Below are 21,990 nucleotides of genomic sequence, written 5' to 3' on the forward strand. Positions count from 1 at the left end.
TGGACATATGGGTAGAGATGCTGTAGTAGTTAGGTCTGCTGCATAGCTCGGGAGTGTCGGAAAGAGCCTGGGGGCACTGGGAGTCATCTGCATGCAGATGATAAGGGCATACAGCAGGATAGAGCGAAATGATAGAGCCATGGGCTTGGCTATATTTCACAGAGAATGATTATTGATAGACAATAGGTTGGAGCACTAAGGTGATCCAATATTTACAAATTGAGGATGGTGTCCAAGAAGCAGGAAATGAGAAGGAAATCCAGATGAGGGCTTCTATCAGGTCAAAGAAAGATTCATTTTTTAAAGTAGAGAATAATACAGTATGTTTGTGTTCTGATAGAAATAACTGAATGGAAAAGGCTATCTTTACAGTGCCAGCAAGCAGGGATTATTTCAGGGCAAAATCATTTAGTAGTTGGGAGGGCATGAACACAGACATTTATAGTATAAACGTCCTTCTTTCTCTCTGTTTATACTCCATGGTCAGTGCTTTCCCAGCTTCAGTTCAGGTGCTTTTTGGCAAAAAAAACCTGAGCCAAAGCTTACTTAGGCAATTAAGTGGCTTATATCCTGTGAAAAGTCCATGGGTAGGGAGAACTTCAGGCAAGGTTTGATCCAGTAGCTTGGTGACTTAGTTTCTTTCCTTCACCCTGCACTGCTCTCCAGTGTGTTATCTCCAGCTGAAGCTGGCTCCCTTTGTGGTCTTGAGATAACTGCCTGCAGCTCTGGGGGCCACAGGTTTCTTCATTATATTCCCCAAGAAAGAGTGTGCCCACAGTCCCAGAAAAAGCCCTGAGATTCATCTTTCCTAGATGAGGTTAGATCCTGTGCCTAAACCAATGTCTGCAGTAACAAGGAAGGAATGTATTGAATGGCAAAGCCAGAATCACCTAGACCCCAGATGAAAAGCAGGGGCTATGGCTCCTGCTCTGGAGCCCAGGGCGCTGCGATGGTACAGACAGCGGGACAAGGCCCATGGATACAAGTGCCCACTATAAGTTTCTGAACTAAAGTTACATGATAGCAGTAACAAACATCAGGCAACTGTTAAAGAAGAAATAACACCTGCTAAATACTCATGTTTTAGAACAAGTAAGAATTGCACTTGGGAATGAGTTTATCTCCTATTTCATGGGCAGGAATAATTGTTCCTTATTTTACTTTAGAGACAGGTACTTTTATAGGTCATTAGCTGTAACTACAGTAAAATGTCTTTGGATTTCACCAGTACTGACTACTTATATGTAAGTCAAACTTATTCAGTAATTTGAGATCGTAAAGGTCTATTTTCAAAGCCTGAATTTTTTTTTTTTTTTTGAATGTTTGTTTACTAACAGTTAGCTTTATGATACATCAAGGGCCAGGATAAGTAATGAAGTATAATTTGGCCCACAGGAGGGCAGCAGTTTCTGGATACCAGGAAAAAATTAATAGGCTTTTCTGCTCCGAGTACTACGGACAGTGTGGATTTTAGCAGCAGGTGTTCAGTCTCAGCAATAAGGACAGGTGGAGAAACACGAGACTGGGGACTCTGAAAATACAATCTGAGGGTTTTGGAGGGCAGGGGGGTGGGAGGTGGGTGAGCCTGGTGGTGGGTATTATGTAGGGCACGTATTGCATGGAGTACTGGGTGTGGTGCATAAACAATGAATTCTGGAACACTGAAAAGAAATTTTAAAAATAAATAATTTTTTTTTTTTTTTTTTTAAAGTGCATTCAGGAATCCTCCTGATCATCGCAGTGTGGCCTCATTCAGATCTGAAATGCATTCCTTCCCTGTGAACAGCCAGACACCTCGTTACTATCCAGACTGGCTTTCCCTTCTTTAGTGGATCCATTCACATTCCTTAGATTATGAGGCCTCAGAATCACATAATGACGTAGTTGTTCCTGGCAAGGTAGGAGCAGCCTAATGGAAACAGGCAGTCAGATGCCCTCTCTGGGACTTGTTCTATCACCCCCTCCCCCACATGGTGGACTAAGCTCTGTCCCAGGGAGCCCTGTGAGAGCAGGAATTCAAGGTAATGGCCAAAGCACACTTTACTGCAGGACACGCCCCCATGCCAAGCTCTCTTCTGTTGACTCGGGTATAAAGGCACGCCTTCTTTCTCTGGCATAATGAAACACTGCCAAGTGTATGACAGCTTCTCCCATACTGATACCGATTGTTCGTGGCAAGCAAACCAATAAAATGAACCCAATACACTATGGGTCTGTTTTCCTTTATTTCTCTGAAGTTTCTACCACTTTTTTCCTTTCAGGCTACTATTTTTTAGGGGACAGCAAAGGTTTGATTTTCCCATCCTTCCAGAGAATATGATATTATATCAAACATGTCATGTTTAGAGTTTTGTGGATAACCCTTAGAATTCTTTGGAGCAGAGGAAGAGAGGGATTTGAAATTCATGAACAACTGGACAGTGACCTGCTTTTTCTCTTATTTTAATGCTTGCTCAGGGTGTCTGTGGGGGACCCCTTCCAGGAGGGTGGGCCATCTGGGTGCTCTTTCTAGCCTGCACTGGCCCAGCCTTTCACAGTGGGGAGCAAACACAGCTGTGGCCGTAGTAGGTGCCGGGAACCTCATTTCCGTGTCTAGCTAGAATCCCCTTTCAATACTCTTGTGAGATCAAGACTGTTCTGCCGTGTTTTATTTGTGTTTGAATGGTGGACTCCCTATTTCTATACTCTAGAGGGAGGTAACGTGGTCAGCTGGACTCAGCGATGACTGCGAGCCTACTGTCACTGCCTCCTTCAAAGGGCCATGAACACGAGCCAGACCCAGTCCTAGCCACAAAGAGCTCTCAATTTAGTTTGCTTTTCATGAACTCCAGAGACTCTACTTCTCTCTCTGCCTATCTTCTATTGCCCTTTCATCCAATTTTCTTTCAAGATGATAGTCCAAAGAATTGGTCCTTTCTCCTCTCTGGCCTTCATCTGCAACTCCACCCCATGCCCACAAAAAGAAGTCACTCCCTCCCATCTGCAGTCTGCTGGATGATTTTCTCCCTTCCCGGGACATCGTGTGCCCCTGCCATTGCTGTGTGATCGGTGGTGCCCCCCAGTAGGCAGTGTTGTCAGGTGTGATCAAATGTTGCCTGCCAGTGACGGGTGAGCAGAAGTTCTAAGAGGTGGCTCAAAGCTTGAAGACATGGCTGCTGTTAGTACTCACTTTTTGTATTCCCTCTGCCCTGACCCAAATAGAGTCTTCCCCTTGGGTTCGGGTCTAGAATGAGAATGTAATTAAGAAGAGCTGCAGTCAACTTGGCAGCCACCAAACTAATGTAATTGAGAATTCAAGATAGCGTTGTTGTTGTTGTTGTTGTTGTTGTTCTTATTGTTGTTTTAAGATAGCATTGTTGTGAGCCACTGAGAATTTTCAGGTCATTTGTTCCTGCAGCAGAGCCAACTAATACAAAGTCCAAATCATAAATAAAAAAATGGAAGGTATAATAAATACAACAGTCACAATTCCCAGCCACCTTTATTTGTATAAAAGTATATTAAATAAATTATTTCAATATATACAAATAGAACCATATTACTTCTATAAATAGAATATCCCCATGTATAAAACCTTTTAGAAAATTATATAAATATATACAATATGGACCATAAAAACTTGCAGTACCTTAAATCATCACCTCTATGTGGTCTGTATAGTAGTCTTATAAAAATATATATATATAGTCGGCTGTCAAGTGCTTAATCCACAGCATCTGAGTCAATTAAAGTGCTAAACTGTAAGGTGCTTTAGGAATGTGCCCCAAAACAGAAGTCTTCTGCATTTAACACATTCATATAAAAGTTGCCAATTGTTTTGGAACTCTAAAGAACTCAGAAAAGAAGAACCTAAACACCATATATCACAAAAGAATTCTCTATGTTAGAAAATTTCACCCAATTTCCATTTCACTCTCCCCTATGATTTGAAGTCAGATTCTCAAAAGTTTTCCAAAAACCTATCCAAGATTCCTGTTCATCTGTTTTGATTACGTGATTTGGTTTCATTTGGGGTATAGAATGTACATTCTAACATATGATATGTGCAAAAGTTGCCATAGTGTTAAAATAGAAATTTTTAAATCTTGGAATTGGTTGTACCTTTCGTTACATTCCAAAGTGTCTAATGCTGTCGTTGAAACCAGAATCCTAATCGTGAGAACTGGTCAGATCAAGAGCTATCTCTGAGCCCGAGTCTCTATGCTCCAAGATACTCATTTGTGTTTCCATTTGTCTGGAAGTTGTCTTACAAGTTCTTGGTCGCAGTGCGCCTACTCTCCATCGCGGACGGCAGCTCCCAGGACACACGCCTCATGCAGCATTGAGTGGGGAGCTCTCCTTCCCACTCTGCCGCGCGCGCACCTTCCTGCACTTGTACAGGGTCACAGACAGGATGATGATGAGGATGAGGACCACGAGCACCACAATTACAATGATGAGGAGCGCTCCTGAAAGACAAAGAGTACCAATCAACTTCCACTTGGAGAGCTTGCATCCCATTCATCAGTGGGCAGAACAGAGGGCAATAACCCCAAATAACACCAAATTAATGTTTTGTGTAATTTGAAATTTTTTTCCTCCGCTCTTTCCACGGCAACACATTTCAATTAGGAAAGAATGGGTCAAGCCCTCACTGTTTTAGGGCTGCTGATGGTGGTGAACGTGATTTAATGGGCTGTTTAATAAACCGGATAATGTTGACAGCCTAGAAAGGGTACATTTAAGTGGGAGCAGGAACCATTGTTAGAAACAAGAGGCTAAAACTAATGCTGGTTTGGTGGCCAGGATTACAATCGTAGAAGATGAAGGTCAGTGCAAAGAGCGAGACACAGAGTGCTAGCGGGGTTCAGGTGAAGGACAGTAGATAATTGGTTGGGGCAATAGGAAGGCTTCCTGGTGGAGGTGGCATCTGAAATGGTTCTAAAGGACACATTTCAGTAGAAGAAAAAGAGGCAGGGAAGAAGTGATCTGGGTGTATATGAGGACAAGAGGCAGCAGAACCCCAGCTGGCTTGAGGGAGATGGATGTGAGGACTGGGGGTCTGATGGCACAGAGGGGTGCAGGACCAGATGGAAGGAGAGCCCTCTTCTTCCCCACTTCCATCGTGGTCAATCAATAGGAGAGAATTTACTTTAAAGTGTTTTTAGGGCACCTGGGTAGCTCAGTTGGTTAAGCGACGGCCTTCCGCTCAGGTCATGATCCCAGAGTCCTGGGATCAAGTCCCGCATGAGGCTCCCTGCTCAGTGGGGAGTCTGCTTCTCCCTCTGACCTTCTCTCTCATGCTCTCTCTCTCTCTTTCTCTCTCTCAAATAAATAAATAAATAAAATATTTTTTTAAAGTGTTTTTAAATACTCAAATCTCGCCTTAGCAAGGAGCTATCCTATGACTCTTTTGTTCCCTGAATGTCCTCAGAGTCCTTTCCCTATAAAGCCTGGAGGGCGACTCAGGATTTCAGCTTCACTGGACACTGAACCCCCCGTGGCACTTCCAGCTAGGAGCCACTCCTCACAAGGGGTCTGGGCCCCAGGTGTGCAAACACCTGCACGAGAGACTATCTGGTAGATTCAGTCTCTTCCTTTCTGGGTTAGACTTCCAGACCCTGTGACAACGGCCCATGGCGCATGCTCACAAATGTCTAGTGGGTGCTGCTGCCGCTGGTTCAGACACTCCCCCATAACTCCCAGGATCGAATTTAAGTATGAAAAAATACGCAGAGAAATCTGTGCTTTGATGTTAAATTGTAAACTTGCATCAAGTGTCCAGTGCTCAGTGGAGAGCTTGGTACATGGCAGGGGCTCAAGAACACACTAATATAAAGGGACAACACAGAAGCATTTCTAAATGCCTAAAATTGTAAGGGAACCCCCAGAACAATACAAACAAACAAACAACAACAACTACTACTCTGTTTTTCCCAGAACAAAAGTCCATCCTGGTTCTGAGGGTGGAACCAGCCTTCTGGAAGGCATCCGTGCCTCCCAGGCGAATGCTGGGCAGAGCCACTCACCTGTGAACGTACCTTTCTCATGGCTAGTGCACTCAATAGGACTTTCTGGACTCTTCTGGTTAGCCTTCCGTGATGGAATCACTGCTTGAACACTGAAACAGTAGCTTTCTCCTTCATCCACATCAATCAAAAACTCATTAGTGCTTGTCTTGGCTGTTTTCTGTTAAAAGATAAAGAGTTCTGAATTCATCTGGGCTCAGAGTGAATTCTTTCCCCACTACTAAGTCACTGTGGAAGGAAAAGCCTGCAGGGACACACCTGACATAGAAAGGATTAGAAGTGACTTGGCTGCTCTGTTCCCCCTGGTAACTGCTAAGGGCGCTTCTTCCAAGACCAAAAATATCCAATTTAGGTACATCCAACCCAATTGAGCTCCTCTAGAAGAGATGTGCCATAAAGGGAAAAAGGAATGAAGCAATCATCGTTGAATGGAAAACCGACTTTGTCTCTGGGATCCTCCAGAGAGAAAGAAATGGGAGGGCTGGCAGGAGCCTCAGAGACGACCCGGCGCAATCCTTGGCTGAGGAGCCTGCGGATCGGAGGGGTCCGCCGGGAGTCCCAGGCAGAACCGCCCGCCCCCCGCCCCCCGCCCCCCGCCCCCCGCCCCCCGCCCCCCGCCCACGCTGCTCTCTCATCCATCCCACTGTGGCGTTTCTGAACTAAGGGGGAAGTGGGCTGTAAAGTCAAGGAGCCATAATTTAAAACAAGTCATAAAAACAGATGAAAGAATCCTCACCTTTCCTGTACTTGAAGCTTTCCAGTAATAAAGTGTGTAAATTAAGTTCTTGCCAAAAACATCCCGGAGGCCGAGGAAGGTGCCGTTCCTCCTAATTAATGTGCACATATCTCGTATGGTCACATTCAGCTTTGTCCCAACTTGTTTGCAACTCTGGATTGTTGGCCGTCCGAGCTTGGCTGAAACATAGAAAATGAGCTCCGCTAGAACCAAAGAATTCTCTACCAAGCAGAAGCCCATTCAGTTGTCACGGTTAATAGCAGCCCAGCCATCCCTCGTGGAGTGGCCGTACAGAATGGGCTCCCCGGCGGTCGGGAGCTAAGTGGCTCTGCAGCCGAACCCCGAGACTTCCCAGGGCACTGCCATCTCTGCGCAAATATAATGGAGCCACAGACGTCACTTTAAATTTCCTTGCTGTCACAGCAGGAAATGCAAAAAGGAACAACTGAAATTACTTTTAATAATACATTTTGTTTAAACCCCAATAGCTAAAATATTATCATTTAACATGTAATCAATATAAAAAATTTTGGAGATATTTTTCAAAATCCAGGGTGTATGGCATTAGCTGTATTTCAAGTGCTCCGTAGCCATCTGTGGCTAGTGGCTGTTGTAGTAAATGATGCAGTTGTATAAGATTCCATATTTTAGATACAGTAAATTAGGGGCTGAGGGAAAGAGCAGGATAAGTCCTCAGGACCTCAGGGAGCCAGTGTCAACCATAGGGTCTCTGCAATGGCTCAGCAGTCTGCTGTGCTTAGGCTGTGTGACTGTAGAAATCCCAGTAATTCAACACAAATTACCAGCAAGTGTGTGTGTGTGTGTGTGTGTGTGTGCGCATGCAAAATTAATACATAAAATATTTTGCTTTTCTTTCTTTCTTTCTTTAAAGATTTTATTTATTTATTTGATAGAGAGAGAGCAAGCACACGAGGAGTGGGAGAGGAAGAGGAAGAGGGAGAACCTGAGTCGAAGGCAGACACTTAACCGACTGAGCCACCCAGTCACCCCTATAAAATATTTTCTCTCTTATACCAAAAAAGGATTTGAAGTGGCTTACAAAAAAACTCAAGAACTATAAAAGGAAATCATGAGGATCTGACCAAAGGGGGAATGAGTGACACGGACCCTGCACGGTCCCTGAAGTGTGGCTGTGGCTGAGCCCCTGTGAGAGACACACCAGTGAGGGCCACACAGGAGTCTGAAGACAGGCTCTGGCAACCGGGGGCTCAGGGAGGGCAGACAGACTCACTCGGGGTTTAGGTTACTTACTATTTCCACTCTCACTGTAGACAGCAGAGGGGAAAGTTGGTGGACCGTCCCTCAGCCTCTCACTGTCCCTGCTGGGAGAGAGCAATCTCCCTCACTGGGCAGTCAGAGGGTCAATACAAAAAGCACCGGATAAAAAACATAACACCCAGGGTGCTGGGGTGGCTCAGTTAAGCGTCCATCTTCGGCTCTGGTCATGATCCCAGGGTCTTGGAATCGAGCCCCACATCTGTCTCTCTGCTCAGTGGGAGTCTGTTTCTCCCTCCCCCTCTGCAGCTCCCTGTACTTGTGCTCTCTTTCTCTCTCTCTTCTCTCATATAAATAGATAAAACTTTAAACAACAAACAAAAAACATAACACCCTTTCATTCTAACCTTTTGTTCTAATTCCTTTTGAAAGAGCAGCTGATTTCACTCTCCTCAATGTGCTACATCTGTTCATTAAAAATACCTAGCTCAGAACTATAGTCCTGACCAAAAAAAAAAAAAAAAAAAAAAAAAAAAAAAAAAAAAAAAAAAAAATTTCTAACTCTCCTGCTTGGCTGGAATCCTCTGCATTCCCTTGTTAGGTTCTAAGGTCAGCTTACTGGGGCAAAGGCTGGGGAGGGAAGCATTCCTCATTTTCCAAGCCGGCATGAAGGAGGCAGGCTGGGGCGGGCCAGGCAAGGGCTGGCACACCACCACCGCATCCAGGGACTCCAGGCCTGCTCAGGTTATTTGAAAAGGTCAGCAGGCCTCATTGTGGGCTCAGAGGGGAACTAGACCTACAGAGATCTGTGACTGCTGGTGAAAACCCTAACCTGGGACTTCTGGTCTCATGATGGAAGAGAATATTCCGGAGATTCATGCGATTCCGTCTCTTATAATCTCCTAAATATCCACGGGGGAAATGCTCAATCTCCAGCTTTGGTGGATTTCCTCCTCCCCGACCCATTCCCGGCCCCTCCCTGATGCCTCCCCAGCCCCTCCACTGGGCCTGGGGATAGGGAAGGGGGGAGGGGAGTTACATGATGACACTGTTAACAAGTGCAGAGTTTAACCTCCCACCACACCAGGAGTGAGCCAAGAGGGCCGTGGCACTTACCAGTTCCGGAGAAAAAGGATCTGTGTATGGATACTAGTCTTTAATGTGATAGCGCCTAAGAGTCACTCCGGAGAAAGAGGATCTGTGTATGGATACTAGTCTTTAATGTGATAGCGCCTAAGAGTCACAAGCTCACAGAATATTCAGCTCAAGCATGAAAGGTTATTACAAAGAGTACTTACTCTCCAGGTAAGGTGTGAACTCTGGGGAGTTTGTAAATGGAGGCTCCCCAGAGTAATCGGTGGTGTCCGCCGGGTAGGAGAGGACCCGCGCCTGGTATGTCTGATTCACGTCATTCCCAATCTCGTCGGTGAGGTCACACTCCGTGTCTGTGGTGTAGAAGCATTTGCTCTTCCAATTTCCAAGTCTAGGGCTATAGGGAGGAAAAGAGGCAGAGAAATGAAATGAGAGGACCTGCATCGGAGGCAGTTTGCTTTCTGGCTGGGGTTGGGTGTTATACTACCAGCCCCCACACGGGGTCCAAGCAGGCAGCGGTCCTTGCAGCAGCCTAGGGATGGCTTTGCAATGACTCACTTTTCACAGATAAGGCTATGGGGCAAGGTGAGAACGGGTGTCCCTCTCGAAGTCACACAGCAGCTTGCCTGCTGGGTCTGTGCTCTCAACCATTTATGAAGTAGCTTCCTTCCTTTCTTTCTTTCTTTCTTAAGATTTTATTTATTTGAGACAGAGAGCACAATGGGGCGGGGGAAAGGGGAAGGGCAGAGGGAGAAGCAGACTCCCTGCTGAGCAGGGAGCCTAACCTGGGACCCCAACACTGTGACCTGAACCGAAGACAGATGTTCAACTGACTGAGCCAGCCAGGTGCTGGCTTTCTTAAAAAGAAATTTCTTAAAAAGAAATTAATTTCTTAAAATGCAGACAATTTCTTATGGTTACATGGGAGAGAGAACAATTTCCCATCAAGACCCAATTATTTGTTATAGTCTACTTATTATATCATTCTATAACACACTGATTTTTTTTTAAATTTAGTTTAAAGGGAGAGCGAAAGCATGAGCAGGGGGAGGGAAAAAAGGAGAGGGAGAGAATCCCAAGGGAGCTTCATATGGAGTGTAGAGCCTGATGTGAGGCTCGATCTCATGGCCTTGAGATGATGACCTGAGCCGAAATCAAGAGTCAGACACCCTACTGACTGAGCCACCCAGGAGTCCCTACTACACACTTATTTTATCACATTATATATTCTATGTGAAATATAGTCAATATATTTTTATGTGAAATATAGTCAATGTACTAATAATAGGTTAGGTACTACATCACTGTATCTTCTATATATTATATTTGATTGTGACCACAGTTGGTGTGGATATTTATCACTGAATCTACCATATGCTAGGAATCATACAGGGCCTTTTACTCAGGCAACTTCATTTGATATAATCTTTCCAAGAAGGTATTGGATCTTTTTCACATATAAGGACACAAGCTCAGAGCCATTAAGTACCTTGTACAAGGTAACATAGCTAATGCAGTGAGAACGGATGTGTCCGTCTCATTATACTACATGCCTTCCTCACTTCTATGTGAGTACAGCCCATCAAAGATGATCACATTACAATACCGGTAGGATCTAACAGTCTGAGAGACAAAGAGGCTAAGGTAGAGCTTTCCTTTGCGAGACATTATTGAAGAGGAAATAATTTAAGGAACTGCTAAACACGACATTCTTCTAAAGGATGGAAATATTTGTAGACGAGTGTCCCAGCCACTGGATCCAAACACCTGTGCCATGTACATTGACAGCCACACTGCTTTTCCCTTTAGCATCACAGACCACCAGAGGGCCCTGCGCAGCATTCAAGACCGTGCTCCAATCCTGATTTCTTCAAGAATCTCCGTATCTCCTTTCTCACGTATTTCCTTCTCTGTACCCTAGCACTGACATGTCCAACGAGGCACTTACTACAAACCTGGTACCAGGGTCCATGCCCTTGTGGCCCATGCACCCGGAAGCAGCACGGCTAAACCGGAGGGCTCGCGTAGCTAGGCCTTGCTGAGTGTTAGGTGGTTTGCACTTGTGGGCTGAATCAGGGGAAAACAAACTGCCATGTGGATTCAGCTCTCTCAGTTCATGCATAAGAGCCCTAAGTACAGACATATTTTGGTTTCTTACATTTCTCTAACTTTCTGTGATAAAAGTAGAGAGGCTGTCTTAATTCCAGAATGACCAAAATGTATTTTTAATAATAATACCACTTCTATTCTAAAAAGTGAGAACATAACGATTCTTCTCCATCGCTACGGCACACCTACTGTTTGGGTTAACAGGAGAAAGCCTGCTGCGCTCTGCGGCCCCCTTCCATCCGAGAGACAGGTATTGCATTCGTCCCAGCTCACACACAGAAATCACAGTACTCTTCTGGTGAAATTAGCACAAGCGCCTAGATCCCCGAAAGCAGTAAAGTTTTGTGAAAAGGTAATGAAGGGGTTCTGTACTAAGTTCCTCTAAATGCTATTGTCAGCAATAACACTTTAAAAGGCTTCAAGCTTCCTCTAGGTATTGCAAAACGTCCCGGTTTGGAAATAATAAATGTCCCACTTGAATTACTAAGAAATTCCAACAGAAGCCAGATTCAACAATTTAAAAGCAGGTTGCTCTCTAGAAGCTTTGGAAGTTTCGTCTTAGCATTCAGAACATTTCCACAGAATCAATATTACAGGTGATGGTTGGGCACAATGGCTTGAGCCAATAGCCCTTCCCAGCTACCACTGAAAACTTTTGGTGAGGGGGGAGGGCAAACGCTGCTAGAGCTCCAAGTAGGGGCTCCAGGCACAGCAGGGGTGCCCTGAGATGGGGACAGGCTGGTGGTACCGGTGGGTGGGTGAAGAAGAGCAGCAGATTAAAATGCTTTCTCTAGGGGAGAAAGCCAGGAAGGAGGAAAACCCACAGAGGGCCTTCCTTCCTCCTCCCAGCTTTGCAGGCTCCCATCTGAGTATGGCCAACCCACCTAGACAGCTGGAGGTCTGAGGTACTGGGGAGATCTGGTTCCAGAAGAGCCTGAGCACTCACTATAGGGGCAGTCAGAATCAATCCCTCCCCTTCCCCAGGCAAGTTTCCTCTTCCTGGACTGCCATCATCCTTCTCACCCAGGAATTGTATTTACCCACGGGGAGGCTGAAGAAGAGTGTGGGGTTGGGGGACAGCCCCCAGGGCTTCTAGTGCAGGGGCAGGAGTATGGGGAGGTCACTGTCTTGGCAGGAATCCCTCATCCCTGGCTGCAGGCACCTGCGAGCCACTGCTCTGCTAGGATGTGTTACTGAAATAGCAGCAGCGGGGCGCCTGGGTGGCTCAGTGGGTTAAAGCTTCTGCCTTTGGCTCAGGTCATGGTCCTGGGGTCCTGGGATCAAGCCCCCCCTCCCCACACATCGGGCTCTCTGCTCAGCGGGGAGCCTGCTTCCCCCTCTCTCTCTGCCTACCTCTCTGCCTACTTGTGATCTCTGTCAAATAAATAAATAAAATCTTTAAAAAAAAAATAAAGAAATAGCAGCAGTCTTGGAAAGTCTGAGAACTTAGAGCCCATCAAGGCTTCTGTTTAAAAATCAGGTTGGTGGTAACAGTTGCCACATATTCACCAAACCCAAGACTGAATATATGTAGGAGTAAGCATTCCTCCTAAAATCCTATTTTTGTTATCCAGAAGGAAGATGTTTTACTAAGGTAAACCTCAGTGCTGTATCAGAGGAATTAATTACCAATTCTCAATTAGGGGACGCTGAATGGACGAGTTGGACCATAACCATAATTATTACCTGGGGTTCTGAAACTCCTGTCGTTCTCTCTCTATATCTGTGCCCACAGCACGCACATACACAAGTTCTCTTCCCTGTTTAGCAATAGTCATCATGAAGTTCATTTTTGAAAAAGAACATCTACCTCATAGAGACTCTCTGTCCTTAGGAGCTATGTTCCGAATACCATATAAAAGGTTTGACACAAGCTAAAACAAAACAGCAAAACACCTTGAATTTGGAGCCAGTGATTCCCTTGTGCCTTTTTTCAACTAGCTCTCCTCTATTTAATAAGAACTCTATTGAGCCTCCTAGAACATTTCAGAAACCAAAAACTCCCCCAAGAAAATGGTAAAAACCGTCAAGGAAGATGGGCAGCAAGCATCTGACACTCAGATTGAAAATGCCAACCTACCAGCTCTTGGAGGGAGCTGTCAGTCAGAGAGGACAGTGGCCAAGCAGCGTGGCTCCAACAACCCAGAATATAGACAGAGGAGCATTTCTTCCAGGCTTTAGTGAGTCACAACTTTGACCTCCTCTGAGTATATGTATGCAACCGAATTTTCAATCAGTGTCCAAAGATGAGTGAATCAAACACTGCTTTAGGGCAATGTCTACATTTGGACTCCTCCCCGCCCCCTCCACAACATGTTAGATCCGGCTCAGTCTAGACAGGGAGGAAAAAAATGTGTGCTTAAATGGGATTAGTATCCATTCAGGACAACATGTTCCCATGCTACCACAGCAGCTCAAGAAGGTTCATCTACCGCCAGCTTAGACTCCATTTAAGAATATTTCCATACTGTCCAAAAACAAGTGAAACAGTCTATCAGTTTAAGCTGTGACAATGTTGAAGGCTTCACGGAGTATAGCTCTCGCCTGCAAATGACCAGGAATGCCCTTTGTCATCTGTTAAATACTCTCATCCATTCATCAGCATTAAAGACATTTGTATTCAGCACAGGGAAGTGGAAACATCAAAAACTTTAATTTTCTTTTTCTTTCTTTCTTTCTTTCTTTTTTTTTTTTTTTTTTTACCTAGCTTACCTTATCTGAACCGTGTAGACATGATTGATGGGTTTGGGTTCCCACTCCAAAATTGTCTTGAAATTAGTTGATTTCCAAGTTAAGTTATATGCTACCACTATCTCTGTAGTGCCTTTAAACAATAGAGAAACAACTATTATTACATGAACTCAGCATATGATTTCACGTTGATGGTATAAAACCTCTTCCCCCCCCCAAATCACCATTAACTTCATATCATTTTTTTCCCAACCACAAAAGCTTCATTACTGAATTATCAAGACAAAAAAGATTTTCAAGTTTTTATTTTCTTAATTAAAGTCTTTGAAGTTCCTCATGGCAAGATCTACCTGGTAATCTAAGAAAAAAGATAAGGATCTCAAAATCCTAGTTTGAAATTACTCAGGGGTGTGTGTGTGTGGATGCAGGAGGTGGGGTTAGAATGGTGGGAAGCCCTGAGATAACTTGACCTAAAACCACAGCGCAGGAGCCTTCAGCCTCTTGCTATATCTAAGACCCAGCCCAGGAAGTACAGGACTCAGAGGTTCAACTCACCAGGGAAGGCCAGGTAAGAAGGGTTTGGGTAAGTTATGGACAAGGGCAGATCCCACGCGTGTGAGAGAGGTTAGGGCTGAATACCATAAGAAAGCCAAATCTTGACTTTTTCCATTTTTATCTAACATGTCTCTATATAAAAACTTCCGGACAGCTAGTCAGAGGTGTGGCCTGTCACGCCATGGTATGGGTTTCATTAGGATGCGTTATTATTAAGGTCTGTTTTGCCAATACTCAGCAGGTCAGTCTCTGCCATGCCGCGCACACGGAATAAGCATATGGGGCATGCACAATGTGGTGTCTGCTCCAATCTAAGCGACTTTTTGCAGCAAGATTGCCTCTAACTCAATCTAAAACAAAGATGTCCAAGAAAAGACCGCAAGGGCGGATCTTTATCCAGGCAAGTGCACGTGCAATGAAGGATAATATACCAACACGGTACGCTGACCAGGCCAAGTGGTGATCCAGTGATCACCACCTTCAAGGTGGTGATCACTGGAAAACACCTTCCCTAAACTCAAAGCGGGAGCCACAAATCCCTGTATGCCATAATGACGGACTCGGGAGCAAGCTTCTCCAGCAGAAGGGACGCCAACTACTACCCTCCATCACCCGCCTGCGCGCCTCGGGGGCCGGCTTCGGCTACGTTCGGACTTCGCTCCTTGAGAGAGGACTCGGCCGCCTCAAGGGGGTGCGGGGCACCTCCGGGCAGCAGAGCGAGCCCCCTCCTCCGGCCGCGCGCCGCTGGGTTTCGGGAGCGGGTGCCACTCACCTGACGTTCTGGCCACCTGCAGGAGGACCCAGATAAGCAGGAGCATCCTAGCGACCGCGGCCTCGGGGCTGGGTACCCGGGGCCAGGTGGGGGTCTCCATGTCCACGAGCTGGCGGCGAGGTCGGGAGGACTCCGTTGCGCCCCGAAGACTAGGGAGGATGCGCTGGAGGCGCCGATGGCAGCGTGCTAGAGCGGGAAGGGGTGCTGGGAACCCTGAATCTGGGGAAGCCCGCGCTCGGGCGCGCTTTAAGGAGCCGCGCGACCGCCCGCTCCTCGTGTGCCCCCCGGTCCGCCCCCGCCGCTCCTCCCCACTCCTGCCTCCGGCCGGGCTACTGGCCGTCGCGGTGGGCGGCCCCAGGCCAGTCCCCGCCCCTGTCCCGCCTCCTCCGGGGAGGAAACTCCCAGCGGTGATTCACCCGTGATTCAATCGTGCGGCAGAGCGCGATGCTTCCCTTCGGTCCCGGCGGCTCCAGGTGCGGCGGGGGACAGGGTCCCCCCGGCTTCCCGGCCCCGTCACCCCCGGGCCACCCAGGCCGGCGACCCCAACGTCCGACCTGAGTGGGCAGGTCTGTGGGGAAGAAAGCGGGGGCGCTTCGGGAGGAGTTCTCAAGGTGGAGGCAAGGATTCTCCCCTACTCTGGTGCCGGTGCTGTCCCCGGCGGCGGGAGCGGCAGCACTGACAAGTTGAACCGCACGTAGCGGCTCCGGGCTCGCTGGCGCGGCGGGGAGCATTCGCCCGGCGCGCCGAGCACCTGGGGCCGAGCCTCGGAATCTGTCGCCAAGTAGGGGCTGACGGCGAGCTGGGCTCTCTCCCACCTGAGGTTCGGCCTCATGCAGGTGTCTGCCCACAGGTCCGGAGGTCATTTAGCCCAGGCGCAGCCCAGCCCAGCAGGGGTAGTGACCGAGGAAGAGCTGCGGTAGTCTGGCGGTTTGCCCTTGGGAGAATTCCAGCATGACATCTGCAGCTTGGTGGTTCCAGAAAGGATTGTTCTCACACTGAAGAAGACGGTCGTGGGACTGAGTTCCGTCCAAGTGTAGAGAAATCAAAAATGAAATTAAAAAATAGCATCAGACTTTTATTTTATTTTTTTGCCGGTCTTAAGCATTGTTTTTTTGTTTTGTTTTGTTTTGTTTTGTTTTTGGAATCTATTTCTGGCTTCCTCTTCTGGGCTTTCCTGTAAAATTGTCAGGCAAGAGAACGTTAACTCCTATTCTAAGTGGCATTGTTAGAGGTGTTGTCAAAGTACTTGACATCATTCTGTTTTATTACTATGTAGTTGCCTCCAAGATAGACTGGAGAGGTTTTAGGGAGCAAGCAGAGTCTCCCACTTTTTTCTAGGGAATTTAGCCTTGCCTTTTAGTACATACTACATACACATTTCCATAATGCCTGTTGAGCCATAGCAATACACTCATTTTAAAAGAAATAAAATCCTGCAAAAATTTTTTTTCTCCCTCTGCCTGAACTGAAATAGCACCTCCAGGTTTAGCTCTTGTCCATCTTTCCTGGAAGCTGAAAGCTGCACTTGATGGTTTCCTCTTTGAGACCTCTTCCAGGCCTAAAACCCACAGAATTTATATTTGCAAAATGAGACCATGCAAGCCTCTTTTTTTTGTAGTCTCTGGGCCTGAGTCATTTTCCCTAACAGAGATTTAGCCCAGCCTGGGATGCAATTCTCTGCACTGAACTTGAAGGTACCTACAAGAAAATGTTATACTTGCTTCCCAAGACCAGGGAACTGTTGCTCTATCTACAGAGTAATTGGTTCCATTTGGAGCCACTGACTGTCCTGAAATTATAAAGGGCTTTAAGTTATGTCAAGATCAGCATTTTGGCAAGGAAAATATGTTTAATGTTAGAAGGTGACACAAAAAGGGATGTAAAGGTTGATAAATTAGATAAATTTTTATTTTGCATATTCACTAAAATTATCAGATAAGGAAGAGAAGAATTCCTTGGGTTTCTGGGGAGGTTTTTGAGTAAATGTGGAATTAACATTCTTAAAAGTTTGAAAAATGTTATAAAAATTTATTGCTGTTTTCAAGAAAAAGAGGAAGCAGACTGGCTATAGTAAATAATATCTCTGTGATATCACTGTCGATCAGACAGTGGCCAGACAACTTCTAGATCACTGTTGCTTGGCACTGTTAAGAGTACATTCCTGAAGTTTTACTATTGATATTTATTACACAGAAACAAGTTAATTGTTAAAATTATTCCCTATTCTTACATTTTTTTTTAAACCTCCTTCCATGAACTTGAGCTTAGTGGTTACCAAAACTCCCTCCTACCTGATGTATCTTGGAAGATTCTGAGAAGTGTGAAACATGCCTAAACTATAATGATAATCAGGCTGGCCTGATCAGTCCCTTTATGATTAGATCTTAGAGTACCAGAGGGCTGGAGGGGACCTCACAGACATCCTTCTAAGGATGAGAAGCCTATGACCAGCCTCACAGAGCAGATCTGGTCTGCTGGCCTCACAGACTTTTTTTTTTTCCACAACCATGCTTTCTTCTACTCCGAATACATGGAAGTAAGATTGGGTCATAAACCCAAGCTTACTTGATTAATTTACTCGTCCATAGACATTCAACAGTGCTCTACAGTCGGTGTAGAAAACGCTGGCAGTTTGGGGAACACACCGTTCCTTGACGCATGCATGTACGGATCCATGTAGGAGAGGTCGTGTTCCTTTTGCATAAACAGTGATGCACTGTGCTTGATGAGGAGTCTAGAAATGACTGGGCAGCTTTGCAGCGCTTCCTCGGTAGCCCCCACTAACTGCACTGACTTGGTTTTATCGAGTTCTTCACTTGATTTCAACTGCGTGTTTGTCGTCTTTCCTCCGCCCTAGAGCTCCTTGGGGCACTAGGGACTGGATTTTTTTCCTTTACGTGTCTCAACCCTTTGCACAATTACCAGCACATGGTAGGCTTTTATTTTAATACATTTGAATCAATGAACATTTTTCTGAGAACTGTGCATGCAGCCAAATATTTTCATTGGCATTCAAGAGGCAAAAATTTTTTTTTCATTGAAATTTTTCTGTCTAGTGCTGGGCAGCGAGTGTTCCATAATGCTCAGATGGGTAAGAAAATGCAAATCCGTCATGGGTTGCGTAGTATTACTTGACAGCAAGCTCCAGCGGGCTAAATAGTAAATAATGATTCTTGCTACTGCCAGAAAATGTGAGCACGAGGAGAGGTAGCTGGATAGCAGGAAAACAAATGTGGAAGTTTGGGAACTGGTGAGCATTTTTCTAATAGCCTCGGTTCTAGGATGATTCAGAAGATTTTCAGTCATATGATGAGGCTGTTGTTGCATGGCAAGGCTTCCTGACTTTTTAGAGTAAATTGTACAAAAGGTATATCTCCCCGGGAAGGGGATAGGTTAAGCTTTGGGGTCTGTGAACTTGAGAGTAATTTACATAGAACTATTATGTTCATGTAAAAGTGGTAAAAAGAGCAGTGAATCCATTTTACCCCAAATCCAGGTAAAAGGCAAACTATGACAAAAGGCCAGAGGGACTTAGGGAGTGGGGAACACAGAGTTCTGGAAAAAGAAAATATGACTTAGCAAAACTTAAAAAAACATCTGGCAGGGTATAGTTAGTCATGGAAAAATTGGCAGTCATGAGTGTGCATTTTATGAAAATAATTATGTGCTAGTCCAACAGTTAACATTCGGATGGAAATTAAATAGTGGAGAGCCTGTACAATGAGATCTACTATCTATCTTCATTATTTGAAAATACTTTTATTAGCTGTCTAAAATAGTTTGCAAGAAGCTTTACCAAGTAAGTTATCACAAAGCATGTATTTTAAAAAGCAAAATTTTAGAGAAAAAGCTTCCAGTTCAAGCCTTAGATAGGATTAATATTTTAAGCACAAAAGTATCTTTATAAACCTAAGGCTTTTCAAACAGTCTGTCAACTTCCATTTTGGTGGGCAGTAAATATTATTCTTACTCTGTATATACAATTTTGACAAAATAGGTAAATCATAAATGTAAGTTGTGGATATTGTTTTAGTAACAAAAAGTCATTCAAATGAAAACATATAATGTATGATCTCATGAATATAACATATAATTTTAAAGTTTCAATATGGTATAATTTTATGTAAGCATCCTTTAACTCCTAATTTCTGTAGCTCCTTAACTTGATGAACAGAAACCCATTCATTCAGTAAATACTTGATTATTTACCTGATGTTGAGTTCTCTTTAGACTTTGGGCATACAGAATAAAACAAAGAGTCCCTTTCCTATTGAATATATCAGCACTCCTACTTACTGTCCTGATTTTAATTGTTTGAATGATTTCCCGTCAGCATTTTGGATTGGTTATAAAATGATATTACTTATTTAAAAATTTTGTAGCATGCCAAAAACCCCCAAAACAAGGTTAGGCATGTAATGTAATGGTCAGACAGAAATCTTCAACTCAGAAAATTAGGCTTGAAATACATGTGCGTTATCCATTTGAAAGTACAAGTGAATTTTCAAAGTTTAGCACATGGGGAAAAAAGTGAATCCCAGTATAGAAAGCCAACTCTAGAAAAAGGCAAACAATAGCTAGGTTGGTGGTGGCAGTGGGTTGTACCCTAGATGAAGAGAAAAAAAAAAAAAGAAGAAAAGGGAAATAAACAGTTTAAGAGTATTTGCACCTGGAGGCTTTATTCTTTTTATTCAGTTGTTGACATTTTATAAACCAGCATGGTTCACAGATGCTCTAACATCTTAGCCCGTAAACCATCCAGCCATTTGCAGCTGTTCATGGCGGATTCTCCATCCTGTGACACCAATGCCTCCTTCAAACAGAGCTTGCTGGCTGGGAAGTCACTGCTGAATAAGGAAAGTTGTGTCCCCACTGGAGGCATGTGTATAATGTTTGGCTAGTGGTGAAGTGGTGACTGCCACCCTAAACCACTACCTCTGGTTTTTATATGGCAGCAACTCACGGGTCTAAATCAGCTATGGACCAGCCATGAAATGCCTCCTATTCCCTGTCATGAGGAGCTGGACAGGATATATGCTCTAGACAGGGCTTGTGGCACCGTGACAGGGACTGGGTTTTCAGAATTTGGTAAACCTTAAAGACAGCTGTTAAAATGACCAAACTGAATGGATCTCAAGTCTGGCCCTTGATTTTTTTTTTTTTTTTAAGGTCTTATTCATTTGTCAGAGAGAGAGGGAGAGCACAAGCAGGGGGAGCAGCAGGCAGAAAGAGAAGCAGGTTCCCCGCTGAGCAAGGAGCCCAATGTGGGACTCAATCCCAGGACCCTGGGATCATGACTGGAGCCAAAGGCAGATACTTAATGGACTGGGCCATCCAGGCGAGTCCCCTGGCCCTTGATTTTAAGAATAGTATTTGTCTTACATCTTCTTTATGGATTTGTCAACCAAAATCTTGCCTTCTGCAGGCTAATAAATACTTACTGAGGGATTACCCTGTACAGGGCAATGTACCAGAAACTGTCTTAGGTGTCCTTTTGCGAAAATATCTTGCAAGCTCGTCAGAGAACTGAGGCCCAAGTGTAAGCTTCCACAGGAGAAGGCACGATAAGTGAGGTAGGATATGTTGCCATGTCTCTCACTAGTAGATGGAGAGCTCTGTGCCAGAGGATGCTTTATCTTTACTAATATCCCCAGGTCCTGGCACAGTGCCTAGCATGTGGTGTGTTCTCCGCACCCATAAAGCTTTGTTTAAAGATAGAGAAGGGATTTGGGACCTCCAAAGAGAGAATTCACATTTCACTGGGGTGATGAGAGAAGGTTCCCTGGAGGAAAGCACTGTCTGAGCTGGACCATAGGGGAGGGGCTGAGGGGAGAAAGGATGAGCCAAGAGCAGAGGAGGCCTGTCCTCACATAATGGGTTTAGGCATCCTGCAGGTGACAGGTGTTGTTGGAAGCTGGAACATTGGCTCATGGACATCTCTGCAGGCTTCATCAAGTCTGGACTTGATGCAGCTGACTGTACCTTAAGAAACTCACTCTTCTGGTTTGTCAGAAGCATTGAGTCAGGGGGTGCAGGAGGAAGCTAGACCCCTAACTTGCATGGCAGCTGAGGAATAGAAAGGACAGACAGTCTGAAGGAAGAAGCTGTGGGACTCAGTGACAGATTGTGGCTGGAGGGCAAAAAGGAGACAGCGTGGTAAGGTCTTGGGACAGAGAAAGGTGGCAGCACAGGTCAAGATAGAGCCTGGAAGAGAGGGTTGGCAGCTCAGAAACTGTCAATTTTACATGTGTTGAGGGTGAGGGGGTAGTGGACCCCTAAGAAAGCTGCCCAGCACGAAGAGTTGGAAACGGGGCACCAAGGCTTGGGAAGAGATTGAGGCTAGTGTTAGAAACTGGGAGACATTTGCCTAGGTTTGGTGAAAGATGTAAAAGTAAATAAGGTCTCCAAAGGAGGTTCTATAGTAACAGCAAATCCCATAGCTCCAACCAAAGGGGCGTGTATAAGTTCATGGGACTGGGAAGCTCATAGTCTAGTGGAAAGACTGCAGAAACCAGGGCTTCTGAGCCTGGGTCTCTCTCCTGCCCTTGCCTGCTCTTTCTCCCATGTCTCAGTGCAGCTGGTCTCCATTTGTGTCTGCACACGGACTCCCACGTGGTAGGGCCTGGTTATGGCCAATAGCACAGAGTGACATTTTCTCTGCTCCATCACATCAGGGTCCGGCCATCGTGCCAGGGAAGGACTTTGAGGGCACTTGCCCACCCTTTGGCCAATCACCATTGCCAGAGGAATACCAGGTCTGGCCATGTGTCTGCTCCTGGGGCCGGGGAGTG

The 21,990-nt window shown here is 45.4% G+C and overlaps 1 protein-coding gene across 2 annotated transcripts; it reads right to left on the reverse strand.

Moving 5' to 3' along the window:
• Positions 1-3,462: 3,462 nt before the first annotated feature.
• Positions 3,463-15,452, reverse strand: F3 (coagulation factor III, tissue factor). 2 transcript variants are annotated; one of them, XM_004752563.3, is made up of 6 exons: positions 15,200-15,452; positions 13,894-14,005; positions 9,279-9,469; positions 6,745-6,923; positions 6,021-6,168; positions 3,463-4,448 (listed from the first exon to the last, which is right to left on the reverse strand). In XM_004752563.3, the coding sequence occupies exons 1-6, from the start codon at positions 15,297-15,299 to the stop codon at positions 4,312-4,314; spliced, it is 867 nt and encodes a 288-aa protein (XP_004752620.1). In that variant the 5' UTR covers positions 15,300-15,452; the 3' UTR covers positions 3,463-4,311. The 2 variants fall into 2 exon arrangements, with proteins under 2 accessions (XP_004752620.1, XP_004752619.1); XM_004752562.3 differs by having other exon boundaries at positions 6,009-6,168.
• Positions 15,453-21,990: the final 6,538 nt, after the last annotated feature.

The sequence above is a fragment of the Mustela putorius genome, unplaced genomic scaffold (assembly GCF_011764305.1).
Source record: "Mustela putorius furo isolate JIRA1106 unplaced genomic scaffold, ASM1176430v1.1 tig00003853_pilon_pilon_pilon, whole genome shotgun sequence".
Classification (NCBI taxonomy): domain Eukaryota; kingdom Metazoa; phylum Chordata; class Mammalia; order Carnivora; family Mustelidae; genus Mustela; species Mustela putorius.

Coding starts and splice junctions, on each gene's coding strand:
- F3 (XM_004752562.3), bottom strand. CDS start 15,299: ATGGAGACCCCCACCTGGCCCCGGGTACCCAGCCCCGAGGCCGCGGTC. Junction 9,470..13,893: donor GTCTACACGGTTCAGATAAG/GTAAGCTAGGTA, acceptor TCCTCCCTATAG/CCCTAGACTTGGAAATTGGA. Junction 6,924..9,278: donor GTTCACACCTTACCTGGAGA/GTAAGTACTCTT, acceptor TCTATGTTTCAG/CCAAGCTCGGACGGCCAACA.